This window comes from Zootoca vivipara, chromosome 11 (assembly GCF_963506605.1).
Source record: "Zootoca vivipara chromosome 11, rZooViv1.1, whole genome shotgun sequence".
NCBI classification, from domain to species: domain Eukaryota; kingdom Metazoa; phylum Chordata; class Lepidosauria; order Squamata; family Lacertidae; genus Zootoca; species Zootoca vivipara.
The window spans coordinates 61,081,967-61,102,926 of NC_083286.1; the positions used below are offsets into that span (position 1 = coordinate 61,081,967).

At 47.5% G+C, this 20,960-nt stretch overlaps 2 protein-coding genes across 3 annotated transcripts in view; both read right to left on the reverse strand.

Moving 5' to 3' along the window:
- The window catches only part of SPMIP6 (sperm microtubule inner protein 6), a 28,934-nt gene extending 17,103 nt beyond the window's left edge, over window positions 1–11,831 (reverse strand). The window contains exon 1 of the mRNA XM_035100516.2: window positions 8,827–11,831. Coding sequence (XP_034956407.1) covers window positions 8,827–8,961 — 135 coding nt within the window. The 5' untranslated portion in view covers window positions 8,962–11,831. The remainder of the gene's footprint in view (window positions 1–8,826) is intronic.
- Window positions 11,832–11,976: 145 nt separating this feature from the next.
- The window catches only part of FAM219A (family with sequence similarity 219 member A), a 64,360-nt gene continuing 55,376 nt past the window's right edge, over window positions 11,977–20,960 (reverse strand). Inside the window, exon 6 of one of the 2 annotated variants that reach the window (XM_035100521.2) lies at window positions 11,977–20,889. In XM_035100521.2, the coding sequence (XP_034956412.1) occupies window positions 20,734–20,889 (156 nt within the window). In that variant the 3' untranslated portion in view covers window positions 11,977–20,733. Of the gene's footprint in view, window positions 20,893–20,960 lie in introns of both variants that reach the window. The other variant, XM_035100520.2, reaches the window with a different exon arrangement.

The window sequence follows — 20,960 nt, forward strand, 5'->3', positions numbered from 1 at the left end:
GGTGGTGGGAGATGAGTGTTCAGACCCCTGGGCTCTCACTTGTGGGGTGCCTCAGGGTTCTGTCCTCTCCCCCATGCTTTTTAACATCTACATACAGCCGCTGGGAGAGATCATCAGGGGGTTTGGGCTGGGCGTTCATCAGTATGCGGATGATACCCAGCTCTACCTCTCTTTCAAATCAGAACCAGTGAAGTTGGTGAAGGTCCTGTGTGAGTATCTGGAGGCGGTAGGAGGATGGATGGCAGCTAACAGATTCAGGCTGAATCCTGACAAAACAGAAGTATTGTTTTGGGGGGACAGGGGCAGGCAGGTGTCCTGAATGGGGTAACTGTGCCCCTGAAGTCTGGGAGGCATTTTGGACTCACAGCTGTTCATGGAAGCACAGGTCAATTCTGTATCCAGGGCAACTGTTTACCAGCTCCACCTGGTACGCAGGCTGAGACCCTACCGGCCCGCAGACTGTCTCACCAGAGTGGTGCATGCTCTGGTTATCTCCCGCTTGGACTACAGCAATGCGTTCTATGTGGGGCTACCTTTGAAGGTGACCCGGAAACTACAACTGATCCAGAATGCAGCAGGTAGACTGGTGAGTGGGAGCGGTCGCCGAGACCATATAACACCGGTCTTGGCTCCCAGTACGTTTCCGAGTACAATTCAAAGTGTTGGTGCTGACCTTGAAAGCCCTAAACAGCCTCGGTCCAGTATACTGTACGTGAAGGAGCGTCTCCATCCCCCACCGTTCAGCCCGACACTGAGGTCCAGCGCCGAGGGCCTTCTGGCGGTTCCCTCACTGTGAGAAGTGAGGTTACAGGGAACCAGGCAGAGGGCCTTCTCGGTGGTGGCGCCCGCCCTGTGGAACACCCTCCCATCAGATGTCAAAGAGATAAACAACTACCAGACTTTTAGGAGGCATCTGAAGGCAGTCCTGTTTAGGGAAGTTTTTAATATATGAAGGATTATTGTATTTTAATATTTTGTTGGAAGCTGCCCAGAGTGGCTGGGGAAATCCAACCAGATTGGGTGGAGTATAAATAAATTATTATTTGGCAACTCTAGCAGTGGCAGGTCAGCTGATCAAAGTAGTAGTAGTGGTAGTAGTAGTAGTAGTAATAATAATAATAATAATAATTTATTTATACCCCGCCCATCTGGCTGGGTTTCCCCAGCCACTCTGGGCTGCTTACAACAGAAAAATGAAATAAAACAATCTATTAAACATTAAAAGCCTCCCTAAACAGGGCTGCCTTCAGATGTCTTCTAAAAGTCTGGTAGCTGATTTTTTTTCTTTGACATCTGATGGGAGGGCGTACCACAGGGCGGGCGCCACCACCGAGAAGGCCCTCTGCCTGGTTCCCTGCAACTTGGTTTCTCGCAATGAGGGAACTGCCAGAAGGCCCTCGGTACTGGACCTCAGTGTCCGGGCAGAACGATGGGGGTGGAGACGCTCCTTCAGGTATAGTGGTTGAACACATATGGATCTCCTCAGTAAACTGGTCCCAAGTTGTTCTTTAGAAAAGCAACTCTTCTTTAAAAAGTTCCTTTGTGTCCTCACCACCCATAGCTGCCAAGTTTTCGCTTTTCTCGCGAGGAAGCCTATTCAGCATAAGGGAAAATCCCTGTAAAAAAGGGATAACTTGGCAGCTATGTCACCACCCCCTTGACTCCAGACACATGTCAATATTTACCTTGGATACGCAATGGCTCCTGTCGCCCATCGTGAGATTGGGCTCCTTGTAGGAGTTGTCGGTGCGGCATGGCACGCGGTAGGAGTCCCTGTAGGTGCTGATGGGGGTGTGTGTCTTATGCGCAAAGATGAACATCTCGCCACAGGTTGACCTTCCTTGAAGATTTCCGCCTGGGGCCTAAACTAAACTCTCTGCTACGCTCAGGGTTTTCTAGCAAAAGGGCTTTTCCCTCCCCCTACGCCACGCTAAACTAAAGGGTCCACTAAACAGCTCACACCACAGCTCGGTGTGAGTTAAGGTAAGAAAATAGAAAGGGGACGCTCTGCACTCTAGTAACAAACTACAACCTGCTAATGGCTCTCTAAACTCACAGCCTCCCTCCCTGACCCTGACCCTGTTTGCATCAGCTGTGATGTCACAGTCAGGGAGGGGGGCATAATACAGGTGAGCTAAAAAATGGTGGGGGTGTCAAGCATGGGGACTGTGTCAAAGGGCTCGAGAACAGGAGAGACTTTCTCCTGGAGTGTAAATGCATAACAAGAACCACCACTGCCCCCCTGTTTAGATTATACCTGAAAGAGTGTCTCCACCCCCATTGTTCAGCCCGCACACTGAGATCCAGCGCCGAGGGCCTTCTGGCGGTTCCCTCATTGCGAGAAGTGAGGTTACAGGGAACCAGGCAGAGGGCCTTCTCGGTAGTGGCACCCGCCCTGTGGAATGCCCACCCATCAGATGTCAAGGAAATAAGCAGCTATCCTATTTTTAAAAGACACCTGAAGGCAGCCCTGTTTAGGGAAGTTTTTAATATTTAATGCTGTATTGTTTTAACACCTGATTGGGAGCCACCCAGAGTGGTTGGGGAGACTCAGCCAGATGGGCAGGGTACAAATAAATAATAATAATAATAATAATAATAATAATAATAATAATAATAATAAGGCCAAGTGTCCATTGAGTTTTGCATCCTAGAACCATACCTTCCAACTTCCATTTAGAAAATTTGGGATCAGCAGCGCCGGCACCGGAAGTCGCTTCCAGACATGCATAGAAGCAACTTCTGGTGCCGGCACTGCCCGATTTCTGGTGCCCAGACATGGGCAGAGCAGCACCGGAAGTCGCTTCTACACATGTCCAGACATGCTCAGAAGCGACTTCCGGTGCCGCTCTGCCCGAGTTCCGGTGCCAGACATGGGCAGAGCACCTGAAATCGGTTCTGCGCATGTCCAGACATGCGCAGAAGGAGCCTCCCTGATAGGTACTGAAATCCGGGGGATTTACGGGATTTTTTCCAATCCGGGCTGCCAGCGGGAAACGGTTTAAAATACGGGGGTTTCCCGCGAAAAACGGGAGACGTTGGGGCCCCAAGAGGCATCCAGTCCAACCCCTCCTGCGGTTTCGTATGAAATGCTCAGTTAATACAATACACTTTTGCATCTCATTTTCACAGAAAGCTGGTTCCAGCCTTTCCAATCCGTTTTAGACTTCTGCCAGCTTACTTAATTGCACGTTGTTTATTTATACATAAACCCTGCATGTCATATGAAAAAGGTCCTACAGTGTCTTTCAGATCAATAATACTAATAAAAAAAACACCTTAGGTTTACAATCTAAAAGGCACGACACAGAAAGAACCATGGATGGGGAGGGAGGAGGAAAAAACAAAACCCACACACCGTTTCTTAGCTGCAAAGGTCTTACAAGGGCCAGCTGGGTTGGGAAGCAGCTTTTAAAAAGCTGCTTTGCCTAGTATTTAAGTTGGATGCAATAGCGTAGTTTCAAAGAGATATATTTAAGCTAGACTTTTTGAATTACCTCTCAGTGGAGAAAGAGGCAAGGGCGAGGTGGCACATAAACTCATGCATGGCATTGAGAAAGTGGACAGAGAAGTTTTCCTCCCTCCTTCATAATGCTAGAACCCAGGGATATTTCGTGAAGCTCAATGTTGGAAGATTTAGGACAGATAAAAGAAGAGTCCTTCTTCACCCAGCGCAGAGTTAAGCTATGGAACTCCCTCCCACTGGAGACAGTAATGGCCACCAAACTAGATGGCCTTAAAAGAGGATTAGACAAATTCATGGGGGTAGAGAGAGGGCTACTCATGGCTAGTAGCCAGGGTGGCTCTGCTCTGTATCCCCAGTTGGAGGCAGCAATGCTTCTGAATGCCATTTGCTGGAAAGCACAGGAGGGGAGAGTTGCCCTCCCGCTTGGATCCTGCTTATGAGTTTTCTGCACAAGTTGGGCCATGGGCCTGATCCAGCAGGGTTTGCCTTACGTTCCCCTCCCCAAGATACCCTCGCAAGAGCGAGCCCCCACCGACGCTTCTCTTTCCCAAGCCATCTGGGCGAAAGCCAGACCCAGCAGAATTAATCGGAGCCTTGAGAAGCACACAGAGCTGAGAGAGGAAGGAGGAAAGAGCGCCGTCCCTTTGCCAACTTACTCCTTCAGCTCTGCAAAGGGAAGGCGCTGGTGATCTGGCAAACACCCTCAGCACTTCAGGACCTGAAATTGGAAGGAGCGTATGACACCTGCCCTATCACAATGTCTCCCAAACTTCTGATACTTGAGGCAAAGTGTCCCAGTCTCCCCAGTTAAAACTGGAGGCACACCTTCTTCTAAAAAAGATATCTAAAAAAGATACAGATATGAGCTCGCCTTACCCTGCGTATACCTGCTATCACTTCGATTGGTGAAATAATTCCCAGTTGGCATTTGGAAGAACTTGATCTTTTCTTGGGCACCACGTACTCTTTGGAACTCCCTGCCTATTGATTTCAGGTAGTGACTTTCACTGAACTTTTTCTTTTTCGGTGCCTGCTAAAAACGACCTTGCTTAGACGAGCCTCCCCCAGAAGTTTAGGAAGCTGATGCGATTTTTAATCTGTTTTTAGCCTACTGCTGTTTTAGCTTTTTGAAAGTTTTCCATCATTGTTGTTAAGTTTTCTTATTTATAATTTTATTGTTTCATTCTTTCTGTAAACTGCTTATGCTTAGAGGGGTTTGGTTTTTTTTTACAACCAAGGGGTGGTGTGTAAATTTTATGAAACAAACAGTAAATAAATAATTATATATTTTATGGATCAGCCCGCAGAGCAGTCAGGCACAGCTCCTCCTATGAGACAGCCTTGCTAAAATGACCTTATTAGCCCCCTGCCTGTGCTCTCGGTCACAGCTTTGGGACTGGTCTGGACTGTTATATTTATAGGCAGGAAACCTGTTGTGTGCAAGACCTACTAGACCGCTGCTTCCCAAATTTGGGGGGGGGGTCAGAGAGGAGGACGCGAGCGTGCTTTTAAGGTCAAAGCGTTCCTTAAAAATTTAAACCGCTGTGGAAGTTATTTCCTTACTCTGCCCAGCATGGAGTCAACAAGACTATATAGCACACAGTCACAAGAAACAAGTTCCGCAGCTAAGATAATTCAGCGCATCCGCCTTATTTATTTGTGGACATCTGCTGATGAAGATAAGGAGTTCTGCTTGTTTTGTTTTCTTTAAAAACCGCAGCAGGGAGCTGGATTCAAAGCCAAGTCTGCAAGGCACGGGAGTCACCCTTTCCAGTTACTGCTACATGGAGCAGTTGTTATTCATAGTTTCCCCCTCCCAGTTTTGAAATACATACAAACTTTAACAACGTTAATGTATGCCCGTTTGTCCACCCCATCTTCCTGGGCTTGCTTGGCATCACAATGCATTCAGTAAAATAAAATGTGGACAGGCAAATGTTATTTCTGCTGCATAATTTCGTGGCTGCCTTTGTTTTATGACATTTCTGTGCAACATCTTGTGGTTGAGTAGAGTTTTGAGTTGTTTTGCTGTTGTTTTTTAATAGCCCTTAACAAATGAAAGGCAGTGTATAAACAAATGTCAACTCACACAAACTCTGAAAAATGCCCCCATGGTTGCTATTTTAAGCACAGCATGGTTGCAATTTTTGAGCCATTTGGGTCACTCTTTGCGGCTAGTTTGTTAATTGCATTTATATCTCACTTTTTCTTCAGGTCCTAGTCTGAAACTTTTAACTACTGCACCACACTGGGGTTGTGGTTATGTGGGTTGTCGTTGCCATTAATGGTTTTTAAATTAATTGTGCTTTGGTATCTGTTTATGACATAATACATGCTGTGCTCCTTTCAGCTGCTGTCAGCTGAACTCGGGAACTCCTGAGTGGGCCTGACTCTGGCAGCGCAGCTGGCATTGTGTAGCAGATTTAAACAGTGCAAAATTCAAGCTGCACTTGCAAAGGAAGAAGCAGGAGGCTTTACCTGCAAGGAGGAGAGCATAGCTGGAAGGAAACTGCCCTGCATATCAAACTGGGGGCCGCTATCTGGCCTAAGATGTCCTGAGGTTCCCCACCTGTGATTGATGCTATGCTGCCCTGTGCTCGGGATTGGAGAAAGGGGAGGATATACAAAAATATATGTAAAATATCTAGCTTATTTGCTGCCCAGTACAAGCCACTCCTGCGATTCCTGCATTGCAGGGGATTGGACTAGATGACCCTTCGAGTCCCTTCCAACTCTTCCATTCTGTGATTCTACGGCCTGCCTTACAGGGTTGTTGTGAAATAACTGCATGCAATGCTGCCCAAGGCATCTGCGAGTGAAAAATACATGCGCAATGGATTTGGGAGGACCTAGTAAACAAGACTGAAGCAAAGTGCATGGTTGCTGGAGAGGATTGCTTGACCTGGACCACCCCACTAAGGCTAGTGGCAGACAGGAGGAACTGGGCGGGGCGGGGTGGCTCATGCCTTCCTGGGTGCTGGCTTTGGGAGTAGGGCTCTGGCGTGATATAGAAAGCTGCAATATAAATGTAATAAGGTAAAGGTAAAGGGACCCCTGACCATTAGGTCCAGTCGCAGACGACTCTGGGGTTGCGGCGCTCATCTCGCGTTATTGGCCGAGGGAGCCGGCGTACAGCTTCCGGGTCATGTGGCCAGCATGACAAAGCCGCTTCTGGCGAACCAGAGCAGCACATGGAAACGCCGTTTACCTTCCCGCCGGAGTGGTACCTATTTATCTACTTGCACTTTTGATGTGCTTTTGAACTGCTAGGTTGGCAGGAGCAGGGACCGAGCAATGGGAGCTCATCCCGTCGCGGGGATTCGAACAGCCAACCTTCTGATCAGCAAGCCCTAGGCTCTGTGGTTTAACCCACAGTGCCACCCGTGTCCCTTAATAAATGTAATAACTAAATAAAATAAATAAGTACTAGTGGAAAGGCAGATGTTGCTCGATGGAAACCTAGCAAACATGAGGGGGGGGGAGCACTGCAGCGTGTGCCACCAGTTTGGGGGTGGTGGTGGTGGTTTGGCAGCATGCAGGCTGGGAAACTTGCTTAGGAATAGAGCCTTGGACAGAAACCACTTTTCTGAATGAGCTTAGCCTCGGAGATCTACTCAATTTTTACTGCCTGTGCACCATCTACGCAGCAGAGGGCGCCACCTTCCCTATGACAGACCAAAGCCCAGGAAGGTTTTGCCGTTTTCACACAACCATCTTCATCTTTCCCTGAAGAGCCAGCTCCCTCTCCCATTCCCAGACTTGCCGTAGTGGGATCCCCAGGCCAAACGGCAAAAGCCCCCAGCTGCCAGGTCTCTCTAAGCTGGCGTGCGCAATGGGAGCGACATCATGGGATGAGTTTTTCCAGCCACCCCTTTGGAAACGTTACAAGAGGCTGCTTCAGGAGAGGGGCTCTGAGCATCATCACGGCTAAGCTCCCTTGCTATTTTGCTATTGCCAGGAGGCATGGAGCCACAGAATTGTAGTGTTGGAAGGTACCCCGAGGGTCAACTACTGCAACCCCCTGCAATGCAGGAATAATGTTGATAATGCATGCTTGATACATTTATAGTACCGAAATGTTGAGGATTTTTAATGTTGTGATATTTGCTATTATGTTGTTATGAAATTCTTTTTCCAGTAGTTGATGCCTTCCTGTTATAAGCCATGTTGAGCACTATTCTTTTTGTGGAAAAGCAGGATACAAATAAAATTAACGATAAGTGCCTTATTTATAAGCTCAGGCTGGGTGTGGAGCCCACCTTGCCCCAAAGCTTGCTCCTCTCAAAGCCTATTAATGCATAATTTCCCTTCCTTCTCATCAGAACTCTCTTCAAAGCTCTTTTTTTCCTGCAAGGCTGCAGCCTCAAACTCACAAAATGAATTTCAATAGGGACAAAGGTAAAGAACCTGCAGTACAAAGTTTCCCTGGGGCACCTGGCTGGCCCTTGTGGGAGACCCACCAACTCTGTGTTGCTCCCAGGAAGCCTTGTTAGGTCCCCTTTGTGCAGAGGCACTATTGCCACATGGGAGTTTTACCCAAGAGCCCCGCTGGATCAGGCCAGTGCCCCTTCGGGTCCAGTGCCCTTTCTTCCAGCAGCCAAGCAGAGGCTCAAATGGGAAACCCGCAAGCAGAGCAGGAGCACAAGAGCACTCTCTCCTCTTGTAGTTTCCAGCATCCTGCCTCTGACAGAGGCTAATAGCCAACCATAGAGCCTTCTCTGCCATGGACTTGTCCAATCCTCTTTCAAAGCCAACCAAGTTGGTGGCCACCTCTACTTTTAATCATGCAGTGTGTGACGATCCCTTTTTGTCTATTCTGGATCTTCCAACATTCAGCTTCCTTGGAGAGGTAAAGGTAAGGTAAAGGACCCTCCTGGACGGTTAAGTCCAGTCAAAGGGGTGTGGCGCTCATCTCGCTTTCAGGCCGAGGGAGTTGGCCTTTGTCCACAGACAGCTTTCTGGGTCATGTGGCCAGCAGGACTAAACCGCTTCTGGCGCAACGGAACACCGTGACGGAAACCAGAGCACATGGAAATGTCATTTACCTTCTTGCCAAAGTGGTGCCTACTTATTTACTTGCACTGGCGTGCTTTCGAACTGCTAGGTTGGCAGGAGCTGGGACAGAGCAATGGGAGCTCACCTGTCGTGGGGATTCGAACCAACGACCTTCCGATCGGCAAGCCCAAGAGGCTCAGTGGTTTAGACCACAGCGCCACCCGTGTCCCTTGTTCCTTGGAGAGCTGCTAGTGTTACCGGGGGATGGGACGGGACGGTTTCCTTTGGGCCATGCATAATTTTACACACCTCTGTCATGCCTCCCCCCCTTTCCTTTAGACCAACCCCCCCCCCCAGCATTGTACCGGCGTCAGGAACTTGTTTTCACTCCACAGGGCCAACGGAGCTTCATCGTAGGTCTTCTTCATGGTATTCGGAGCCCTGTAGGAGTCCGTGTAGGTGCTGATGGGGGTCTTGGTTTTGTTGGCGAAGAGGAACATCTTGACTCAGGGACTGGCAGATTTTGGAGAACTTGGGAGTCGGCACAACGGTCACTGGGACAACTGGTGGGGTACACTTCATCAGAAGGGACGTCTTGAGCATCAACTTCATCGAGTTCACAGATCTTCCCCCCGCTGTTGCTGCCGTGAGTGGTCAAAAGGGGAGAGGGGCTCTTCATGCCGGTGGGGCAAAATTGGTGAGTGGCTTTTCTTGAGGGTCATAGCCCCTCCCAGCAGCCAGCCTCTTGCATCACGCGTGATGTCACAGTTGGCAGGATCAGTGCTGCAGAAGTGGGGGGAGAAGGCCCAGACAGGGATGGGGCTAAGGGCCAAAGGCTTTGAGTAGGAGAAGTGGCTGGTTCTGTGGCAAGGGGTGTTGGCTGGTTCGCTTGGAATCTGCGTCTTGCTGCCCCCTGGAAGCAGGGGGAGGAGGGAGCTCCCCTCTCCCACTGGAGGAGCCCTGCCTTGGAAATCCTCCCTCCCTTCCTAGCAAGCGATCTACTTCCTAGCTGCACATTGCATGCTCTCCTGTTTATTACTGTTTTTAAGCTCTGAAGTCGCTGTCGTGATAGGCAAACGAGATGCTAGCAAAACCTGCAGCAAAATCTCTCCTGTGCAAAAGCACTTGGGTCATGCAGACCTAGAAAAGTGAGGTCAAGCAGAAGACTGTGGCAGGTAATGGATGGGAGGAAGCCGCTCTGCTTGAGGAAGGATCTGCAAAACAGCCCTTCCTCTTCAGAGCACAGAGCCTGTTAGTTTGCAAAATGCTCCCCCTTGTGGGGACTAATGGGCTTTTGCATATATATTTTTAAAACTTCCCACATCAAGTCGTCTGCAAAGGAACCTCTTGAGAGCACCTGGTACATTGCAAAGCGTAGAAGCATATCCTATGGTGTATACTTAAGCTGTCACAGGGTACAGACACACACACACACACACACACACACGGGTGTATTCTGCAAGCACACCCTAGAGCACAACACACTCCCTTGGATGATCAGTAATAGCAAACAATTTTTTCTTGTAGGGAAATTTGTCAGCTATTGCTCCTCTTCTGACTGAGGAGTCCCTGAAGTTCTTTAATGCACCATTTGAAATCATCTGCACAATGACACTAAGCATCACTTGGAAGTCCACATCAAGTTTTTAGCTCCCTGCTGTGGAATCGGCGCACAAGGGACCCTCACTGCTGGAATATTCACATAACAGCACTGCAAGAGAGTCTTCTGAAGCAGCCCTTAAGAGCGAGGATCAATGGCTTAAATCAAACTGCTAACTGGGGTGGGGAGGGACGAAGAAGAAGAGGAGAGTCCCTATTCAAACTCCCATCTCTCCTATGAGGCACGGATACATTTTTTTACAGAAATATGTGTGCGAAAAAACAAGACACAATTGACTGGATCGGAAGCACAGAGAAGCCAGTTTTGGACATGATTCAAGAACTGGGTCTGTACAATGTGTGGCAACAGCTTATCTAGACTTCACAGATCCGCTCAGGGAAGCTGCTTTGCAAATGGGATAGGGGCAGCTAGCAACTGCAAGGCTTGCCAGGAAGTAGGAAACTTCCATTTTTGGTCTCTCTGTGCGGTGCGTACAATAGGATGGAGGGGTGTGTGTGTGTTTGGTTGTGGAAGAGCCAGGTTCCTGCAAATGCTCTGCCACACTGCATCCCTGGAGAACCTTCTGCCATGTAGCTTTCTTTAGAGACTATACACCTGTGTTGCGAGGTGAGTTAAAAGTGTGTCTGTAATGCACATCTGCCATAGGCTAAAAATTAGGCTGTTGCATGCAAGTCCCTCAAGCTCACAAGTTTCCTGGGGTTAACTACTGAAGGGTGCTAGTCATGGAATGTTCAAGATCAGGACAGCTTCTGTTAACAGATGTGCAAGGCCCGTCTACATTGAAATAAATATTACCTATGGCCTAGCAATATGGAGGTTGTATGTCCTGCAGCAAATGAACTTGATTGAAATGGGGCAGGTGAGAAAGTGGTGAGCGAGCTGAAAGGAGCAGGCGACACACCTGTTAGGTACTGGAGAAGCTGCGCACTAATGACAACAAGGGATGTGGAAGGACAATTGGGCATCATGTTTTAGGCTCAAAAGCAAACAAAAGGTTTTTTTATATTATTTGCTGACAGATTTTTGGAATTACTGGGAGAAAGTCATCCTCTTCTCTTCTAATGAAGCTGCTGAGGCAGGTTTCATATCTATGCTTTTTTTTAATATTAATTCTGTTACACTACACACAACCAGTAACAATGATAAATACTGCAATGGAAATGTTAAAAAAATATTATACATGTTTCATGTCTTCCAAAAACCACATTTCAAAAATAAATTAATGCATAAACCTGTTGGTAAATAATAACAATAATAATAATAATAATAATAATAATAATAATACACAACTGAACAGATCTGTTTAAGGCAGTATTCTACATGATGGGAAAATGAGGACTGTGCTACATCATTTGAATCAGAAAGCAAAAGTCAAGACAAACATTTGCTAGAAGACAGAGGCTGGCTTACTATGAGTGGGCATAAACCAGGCATCCCCAAACTTTGGCCCTCCAGATGTTTTGGACTACAATTCCCATCTTCCCCGACCACTAGTCCTGTTAGCTAGGAATCATGGGAGTTGTTTGGGGATGCCTGGCATAAACCAATATGAGAGAGTCCCACCTCCACCACCCTAAACCTGTTTCTGTGGCAAGGTTAAAAAGGCAGCGAGGCAACAGGTGTCTCCCAAAGCATTGTAGAATAGAGCCAAGCTTTAACACCCAACATGGATTTCCAATCAATCAATAGTTTAGACCAGCTATCCCCAAGCTAGTGCCCTCCTGATATTTTGTAATACAATTCCCCGTCAGCTCCAGCCAGCTGAGATTGGGAAAGGCTGATTCAGGCTGAGTACCCACCTCACATTTGGTTGTCTGGCACCCACAATTCTGGCACCCACAATTCAAAGCTTGGCTCGTGATCAGCAATGTATGTCAAGGGCTCGTCCTGTAGGAAGAGTCTCAGCAATTGATGCCCAGTCACCCAGCTTTTCTGGCCCTGCAGAACACAGTTCTGAGGAGATGACACTCCTGAAAGGATTGGCATTTAAAGAGACATTTTCCAGTTTGGGAGCACAGACACATGTAAGACGCATTTCCTCTAAGGCTTTCTCTCGAAGACACCACTTCCTCTGCAAATACGTTTACACACAATCAAGTCATGGCACATATCACAGGGAGGAAAACATAGAAGTCATGCACTGGATCATGTCCGCTGTACCAGAACAGCATCACGTCCTGATGCAGCAGCCCTGTTAACTATGCCACGGAGTGGGGGAGCAGAGTGGAGGGCAGGTGCGGTTCAGCAGATAGTGCAAAAAGGTAAAAACGAAAAAACGAAGGTCGCCTCGCCCTCCACAAAATAAATAAAAAGGGAAACAGCTGCTTCCTGCGAGCTTCTTCCATGGGCACGACCCCCTCCACTTCTCCCAAATGAATTGTCTTGTGTGCAAAAATGGTCAGGGCAGATCTTACCCATCCACTCTTGGTAGTGAGGAGCAGGTTGCCCCAAAGCCGCAGACAGATCAACTAAGACTTCTGAAAGAATTCCCAGTTTCCCCGTTAAAGATAAATGCTACAACACAGGTGAAAAGAAACAGCCATGAGTGAAGGATTGGCTGGGGGTAGGGGTGGAAAACAACCTGTAGCCACTTTTTATGTCCCACAGAGCCACTTGCAGCCACCAAACGCACAAGACACCCAAGCAGCTGGTGTGGTAGCCGTGTTTCTATGGGCACCCAAGGAAGGAACTGCGCTCCAGAACTCTCCCAACACATCACAGCGCTGTGGCGTGCCTCTCTTGGAATGTGTGGGGCAGCTGTTTCAGGGGAGGGGGCTGTTCAGGGCAGGCCCTGCATGCCAGAAATGGGGGTTGGGAAAGAGCCAACCGGGAGGGCCATTTTAACAGAACAGAGTTGGACTGTTGGGGGAGTGGGAAAGAAAACATTAACTGTGAAAAATCAAGGTGTGAATGATGGATTTGTGCAATTTAACAAGGCTTGTGAGTCTAGAACTAACCACTGGACACGGATACCAAGGTTTACCTGTGACAACTAAATTACACTCGTATGGCTCTTGCTGCCATTCAACTACCCCCTATTTGCCTGCAACTCCTTTCGTTCTCTCTAAACTTTTGTTTAGAAACAGAGGGGGATACTGTGGCATGGCGTCCTACGATTTTGTGTTTTTACCCAACCCCCTCACTGCAGCACATTAAACAGAGGGACCCTGATCTTCCCTATGTACAACACAGAGCTTCACTCAAGGATTGCGTGACATGTCACAGTACCTCCCACTTTGCCAGAGCTGTTTCAAATGCCAGTTGGAACTGGTGGGCTCAACCGGGTAGAGAAGAGACTCCTGGCTGTGCCCATGGCAGATCCAAGAGTTTTCAGACAGAGAACAGCTGCCACCACTGAACAAGAATCCCACCGGGAGACAGTGCTCAGACAACCTGTCTCCCTGCCTGGCTAATAGCCGCAGAGTGTTCAGCAGTCATCTATCGGCACTTGCTCCCGGCTACAGAAGCAGTTGAGAAAAAGCGTTTGGTTCCTTCTTCAAATGTGACACTTCAGAAAAGTGCTCTGGTGCACTTGGCAAGCAGAATAGGGTGGTAGTGTCCTGCCTCCTGCTCATGGGGCGCTGCCAGAGTAAGGAACACAGAACAACACAGAGCGGAGACTGCAACCCAAAGGGAGACAGAAGCAGTCAGTAGTGTATAAGGGCAAGGATCCAACAATCAACTAGGATGAGACAGAATCCCTTAAGCCAAGGGAAGATTGCATCCAGACTGCTTGTACCGAAGTACAGTGGTAACTCGGTTCTCAAACTCAATCCGTTCCGGGAGCCGGTTCGACTCCCAAAACCGCTTGGAAACCAAGGCATGGCTTCTGATTGGCTGCAGGAGCTTCCTGCACTCAAATGGAAGCCGTGGAAGCTGCGTCAGATGTCCGGCTTCCGAAAAACGTTCACAAACCTGAATGCTCACTTCCGGGTTTGAGGCGTCCAGGAGCTGTTTTGTTTGGGAGCCAAGTCGTTTGACTACCAAGGTACCACTGTATAACCATGTCAAGCCAAGAGGAAAGGGCAATGCTCTGCTTTAATGCTCCCCCAGCGGTGAGGTTTGAAGAGGGCACAGACAAGATCAAGTACTTCTAAAACTTACATTGAATTCTCCAGCAATGCAGCTGAGGGGTGCCCTCACTCCACAACCATCAAGCGATCCTTAGTTTGGCATGACCAGATTACATCCTTACTGATCTCCAAATGTACATCTATATAGAATCCTCGGTGTAATAGCAAAGTACAAGAGGTAGGATCTTTCCTGGTAGTTAACCGGCTCGCTTAGCTCTCAAGTTAAAAGCACCAAGCAGATTTGGTGGCTCTCAATGCCAGTTCTGCATTTTGGGTACTGTTGTAGCCCTCCCTCTTTCTGCGGGATCAGAAGCCTCCCTCACCGTCCGACGCCTACTTATGTCACTGCTTTGCGTTAAGTTTTCCTTGAGATGTTCACTCTTGTTCTGAGCACAGATCAGAGCAGTCCCCACAAGCTCATGCGTGCTAAGGTTGTGATGAAAAGGGGTGGAACTGATGCAGAAAGTGGTTAGGATTTCTTTTAAAAGTTTCAGGTGTGCGACAAATAGATAAAGTAACCTCAGTGCTTTTTTCACAAGGAGCCAAGGACCAAAATGACCAGAGAGATTGGCTTATTAGAGTTTGCACAGGCCCTAAAAGATGGCATCTTTAAGAAGGCATCAGATGTCTGGATGTGTAACATGGAAAGCACAGACATGTGAGACTGAGCATCCCTTCAGCATGTGAGATTTCTCCCAGAGCGTCATCCTGCCCGGGCTTCTGTGTCTGTCTCCAGAATGAATTTTAATGAGCTGTATCATAATCTTGGTCTCCCTTGATGCCAGGCGACTTCTTAGATCATAATTTGTTGCTATGGAAACAGCTGTGTCACAGCCAAATCGTCTATAAGGAAGCTGAAAAACTAAGCTCCGTTTTCCCTTAAAGATAACTGCTGGAAGAACCCGTGGGTCTTTCCTACAGGCACAAACAAGTGTGGGATTCGGAAAATAGCGGAAGTCTACTTGATATGACGGATAAAATAATGGCAGCGCTGATGAAGAATGCAAGGAGGAAATTATGAACTGCAATTCACAGACTCTGAAGCAGCCATCAACTCTGAGAAGTGGCATGGTGAAAAACTAGAGGTCCCAGAATGCAAGTCAGGGCCATGATTTGCTGACTTACTTGAATCCCGATGGAGGCAAATCTGCAAGAAGTTGCCTGCTACACAGACAGAATCCTTCTGCATGAGACCCTAAGGTGCTGGAAGGCAGTAGAGCAAAGCCTACAAAGTGGCTTCACTTTTCAGACATATTTTGTGCAAGACAAAAACAATTACAAGCTCCCAAATGACTGCACATGTAACTTCACGTACATGAGGCAAACCCACAGGAATCCTCAATATAGTCGTACCTTGGATCCTGAATGCCTTGGTACTCAGATGTTTTGGTTCCTGAACGCTGCAAACCCGGAAATGAGTGTTCCGGTTTGCAAACGTTCTTTGGAACCAGAATGTCCGACGGGGCTTCCATGGCTTCCAATTGGCTGCAGGAGCTCCTGCAGCCAACGAGAAGCCACGCTTTGGTTTCCGAATGTTTTGGAAGTCGAACGGACTTCCAGAACGGATTCCGTTAGACTTCCAAGGTACGACTGTATAAAGTGACTGCCAGGCCACGCTTTGGGTGTAACAGAGCAACTCTTCCAGTCCTGTTGTATGTATGAAAAGAGGTTGAGAGCAAGAAGGATCCAGGTATTACCAAGTTCTGAGCACATAAATCAGAGAAAGTCACAGGCAGATGGGAAGGAAGGAAGGAAGGAAGGAAGGAAGGAAGGAAGGAAGGAAGGAAGGAAGGAAGGGGATAAGCAAAGAACAGGAGACCTGAAAGGTTTAGTGCCATGTCCAAAAATTTGTAACATGCAACAAGGCATATTTCATTCTCTATTAAGAGTAGCCACATTTCCGCAAGGTTTAGAAAATAATAATAGTAACAGACTCAAGAAGGAGCTTGAAATACAAGAGAACCGAATATTGCAACTTAGTATGTTGTGCGCACAAGAAAGGAGGATTTTTTGTGTTCCTCATGTGCTGGCTACCCCAAGGATCCTGCTGGTTATTCTGCTCTCCTACTTCCTGTGCCCTGGGGGTTCACTGTCCCTCTTTGTCTTTCCTTCTAGCTGTTCAGGAGGCTGCACTGCCGGGAGGTCAAGAGCAGCATGGGCCGCAGGAATGCAGAGACGCCATTTGGCCACCCACAGAAGACATTCTGGCCAAGCTACCTGCAGGGGCACATACTGCCTTCTCTCTTTTGTCTCTGCATACATAATGGCAGGTTGCAGCACAATCAACTCCAATGTCGCTGCAGGAAGCTGGATTGCTGGCATTGTATCCAATGAAGTCGCTGCATGACTGCAATTGCTTCTGCTCATGTAACAGGAATTCCACTCCCTTTCCTCCTTGCATGTACCACTGCAATCATGTTCCCCCCCCCACTGGCCATAAAAAATGCTCTGGAGGATTGGGTGAACCCCCAGAGCAATTGGGGGGGCATGGGGCAGATGAGAAGTTCCATTGTTTGAGCTGAAGTTGTTTATTTCTAGCAATGCCTTTGCTGTATACAATTCTTGGTGTCCTGGGAGGGATGGACTGTTTATATCAGCAATTTCTGCTTCTTGTACCCACTGACTGGGAACAACTTCTGTGGTGTCTTGATGAAAGCAGCTAACCACTCCTGCTGTTTTGATTAGCAGACTCCTTGGTTTCTTCAAGGTGGAGCCAAAACATACTACTCACTTCAATCCGGCTGCAAGCACTGTTGGGTTTTTTTTTAACCATAATAAGCTTTTCGCTCCAGGAAGCACCCTGGAGCCCACAGCTCCACTGCATGAAAAATATGGCCCTTAGACATTATGCAGCAGGAAGAGTCAGCGCTTCCACCAGCTGTGGAGGCTGAGACTTTATATCGTGGGTGTGTAGGTAGAAATACACCCTGTGATGGAAGCCTGCTTAAAATCAGCTGCTGCTTCGAGTCTGCAGAATGTTTTGGGTTGGGGGGAGGGAGAGAGGAAGGGAGATGACTGACAGGTAGAATATTGCCCAGAGCAACTTGTGGGAAGGGGATGCCCCCTTTTCACTATTTCCCCACAGCAGCACCAGAAATAAGAAGCCAATGATCCAAGTGCATTCAAAATGAGGACATAAGCTTACCATTAATTAAGACTGAATGACTAATGGGGGCTTGCAGGTTGAATGTACATTTGCAGCATTTAAGCTAGCAGATATTTGCATGACCACGGATGAAAACAGGCCCTTCCTTTATGCTATTTGATGCTCTAATGTAAATCAAGGCAGCCCAGAAAGGCTTTGAGATCAATATACTGTATCTATAGACACCAAATACTCCTTCCAGAATACCATCCTGTTTATGGGGAGTGGGATCCAACTGGAACAAATTCTTTCCAAACAGAACTGTCTGGGGTGGCAAGCTCTTCCTACTTCAGGATTTCCAAAAGGCAAATGAATCTTCCCGAGTATGTTCTCTTCCTTCCACCCCCACCTGAATTACAGAGCTATGAAGCAGTTAAGTACACCCCCACAACCTATGGCTGTGGCTCTTCCCTTCTTTAAAATCTGAAGCTAAAATGCCAAAGATGGAAAGATGACTGCTCAGAGCCAAGGCCTACATGTTGGGCTCTGCAGGGGACAGAGAGGCAGCCATAATGTAAACGCCTTAATTTTTATAAAGCTGCTTCAAGTTTCTTAGAAGGCCCCTTGCCACATCCATTATCAAGCATAACCCGGAGATGAAAAGCCTGAATGCAAACACAGGAAGCACGTGCTGCAGATACATCAGTTTCGCCAATCAGGTGCCCTCCAGCAGTTGGACTATACAAAGATGTGCCATTTAGAACTGATGGAGGCCTACAGTCCCACAACATCTGGATGGTACCAGCTTGGCCGAGGCTGATATGCCCATCGAGGTGCTGTGGTGGGCTGAACTCCCTGTTGCCAGCAGTGTTGCAATGCCCAGCTTGGTCTCTGTGCAATGTGTGTAATGGCCAGAAGAAACTGCAATGTAGCATTGTAGCAGGATTGTTGGTAAGCTTTCTGTGGCAGCCACATGGGCTTCAGTCAATACATTCAGCTTTCCTGATGGTAACACCGCACCACTTATTCTCCCCCACTCTTGGATCCATCCCCCTCCTTAGAAAACATACAGACACAAAGCCTAGGAGCCAGGAGAAGCCAAAAGGGTTTTTTTGTTTTGTTTTCCATTTTATGTCTCTGCACTGACCTCACTAAAACTGTGCCACTATTGAGGATTTTGGCGAAGAAGGAAAAGAGAACTGCTGTGGAATGCACACACCAGGGGGAACAGCTCATAGGTAAGTAAAATAATGTGTAGGACAAATCTCATCTCTTCTATGCACGCACGAAAAAGGTTAAATTCAAAGCGCAGCCCTTCCTGTCACAATCGAAAAGGCTGGTGGAAAATAGAAAAAAAGTAAGAAAATAAAAACTAGGGATTGCGCATTAACAAGTTAAAATACTGTGTGCAAATTAAATATGGATTAGTTAATCTCTGGGGAGAAGCACTTAAAAGGAATTAAAATGTGTTTTCCAAATCAATCATCCTAGGCCTAGGTATTATTTATGATAAGGTAGTTTCACTCCAAGTTCAGTGTTTTCAGTCTCTGCTGGGCTGCTATGCACCACTTGCAGCTCATCTGTTGCTGCGTTTAGGTCTTTGCAATCTCCCTTAATTTCAAACACCTAGTTCAGTACCCAAACTCCTGGTGGCACTTCCCTACCCCCAAATCTCAATGGGGCAATCTTTGTTTTCATTTGCAACCCCTCCTGATGCTTATTTCTCTTGTTCTGGAACAACAAATGGGAGTGACAGTGGCCTTTCAACCAATACTCTTCTGGAAAGAGCAGAGATCACTCTGCATATTGACACAAGGACGACCTGCATGGAATACTGGGATATGTAGTCTCCCCAGGTGGCAATACTGCATTGGATGGGAGGAGACTGCAATCCACTTCTTTGTTCTCTAACAGATTTGTGGCAATTCACAAGCACAGCTCCAGTGGAAAGTCTACATGGGGCAAGAAACTTGGCATTCAGAGGAACGGGGCAAACCAATCTGCCATGTGCTTATGGCGTCCGAAGCTTGGCCAATGGAGCCCTCTAAAGAGGTAGAGTATCAAATTATTTTGTTTTGTTTTTTAAAGGCAAACAGCTCACCTGTTTTGTTACAAAGCTTGACACAACCTGAGTTAGCAAGCAGAGTAATACAGGGGTTAATCAAATCTGCCAATTTGCTTCCTGCATGCCTCCATCACCACTGATGGTCTGTGGTCATACAAATGCTAGAGAAGTTTCCCAAAGCACCAAACTGGCTAGCCATGCTGATAACTGATGGGACACTTCTCCGGGCACCAGTCTGTTAACGATGGCAACGTGACGCTGGTGTCAAGACAGCAACTCAGGCACTGTATGATAGGCAGCAGAAGCAAGGACGGCCCCTTTCCCTCCCTGGCTTAGAAGTTTCACTTTGTGGCAACCAAAACACCTGGCTCTTGGGAGCTGAAGAGCCACTCATGTGTTTGGGTGAGCCAACACCTTAAGATCTCTTGCAATGAGCAGAGCACACAGCCTTTGGAATTAGCTCTACACAACGCCAGGCCGCGATAGGGCAGAAGCTTGACCAACAGAGCCTGCGTGGTCCCTGGAGCCAGAGAAATCTCATTCCGCTAATGCAGGCAGGGGCACCCAGCCAAGCGCAAAGCATCTCTTTCGTTGCCATTAAAAGGGTATGGGTACACGGACTTTGTCTCAGAAGTCATACAAATGCTTCTCAACTCCCATTCATGGGAACTTCAGGCAACACTTTAAACCTGATAAACTACATGGTGTTTTGCTTTGCTTTTTTACAATGACAGGCTGGTATTCAGGATTGCAAACACAAAGGACAAATAAGGGTAGACTGAATTTTTCAGTAAATGTTCTCTTATTAGGCTGTGTAATAATGCATTATCCTTTGCTTAATGCTTCTTATTTGGAAGCATGTTGCAAATGCAACTTTTTGCCATTTGCATCTTGTCTATAATCAGTTTTTTTATGTTGATTCTTCCTAGCTGACTAGATCTTCTCTTCCTGTACTTCACTCCTGATCCCACCTCCTTATTCAGGGCCAGTCCATCACAGAAGACGCAGGCTCCCCAGGATTGATTTCAGCTCGTTCCTTCATTTCTGGTCAGAGACTTTTGTGTTTCAAACTCTGATTTCAACTCTTGCCAGCTAGAGTGAACTTGGGGAGGGCTAACTGCAGCAACCACATCTGATCTCCACCCCCTCCAAACTCCTGTATATGAATTTTACAAGCTGAGCCCAAGTCCAAAGGGATCCAAGGGGCTTTCCAGACCAAGGAGCCGTATCTGGTTCACTTACTGTAGTTTTAGAATAAAAATGAGAAGAGGATCATAAAATGAATAATATATATATATATTATTTTTTGGTTTCTCCTGGCTCCATGAACACAAAGAGGTGCACGTCCTACCATAGGAGGAAGCAATGGCTGTTAAGTTTTACAGTTATAGTGGAAAGCACTGATCAACCCTTGCCAGGCTTCCCTCGTTACTGGATGTGGCAGGCAGTGGAGGAGGTGGCTTGACAGCACATGCAAGTGGGGTTGACCGACTTCGGAGGGATTAGGTCGAGGTCCTCGTCATCTGGGATCTCATCTAACCGATAGCCATCCTTTAGCAGCTGGATGTTCAAGTCCTGGTTGATCTGCTGCAGACAAAGAGTCAACGAGTCAAGGAACTGACAGTCCAACATCATCTCCCATACCCAACATGGCT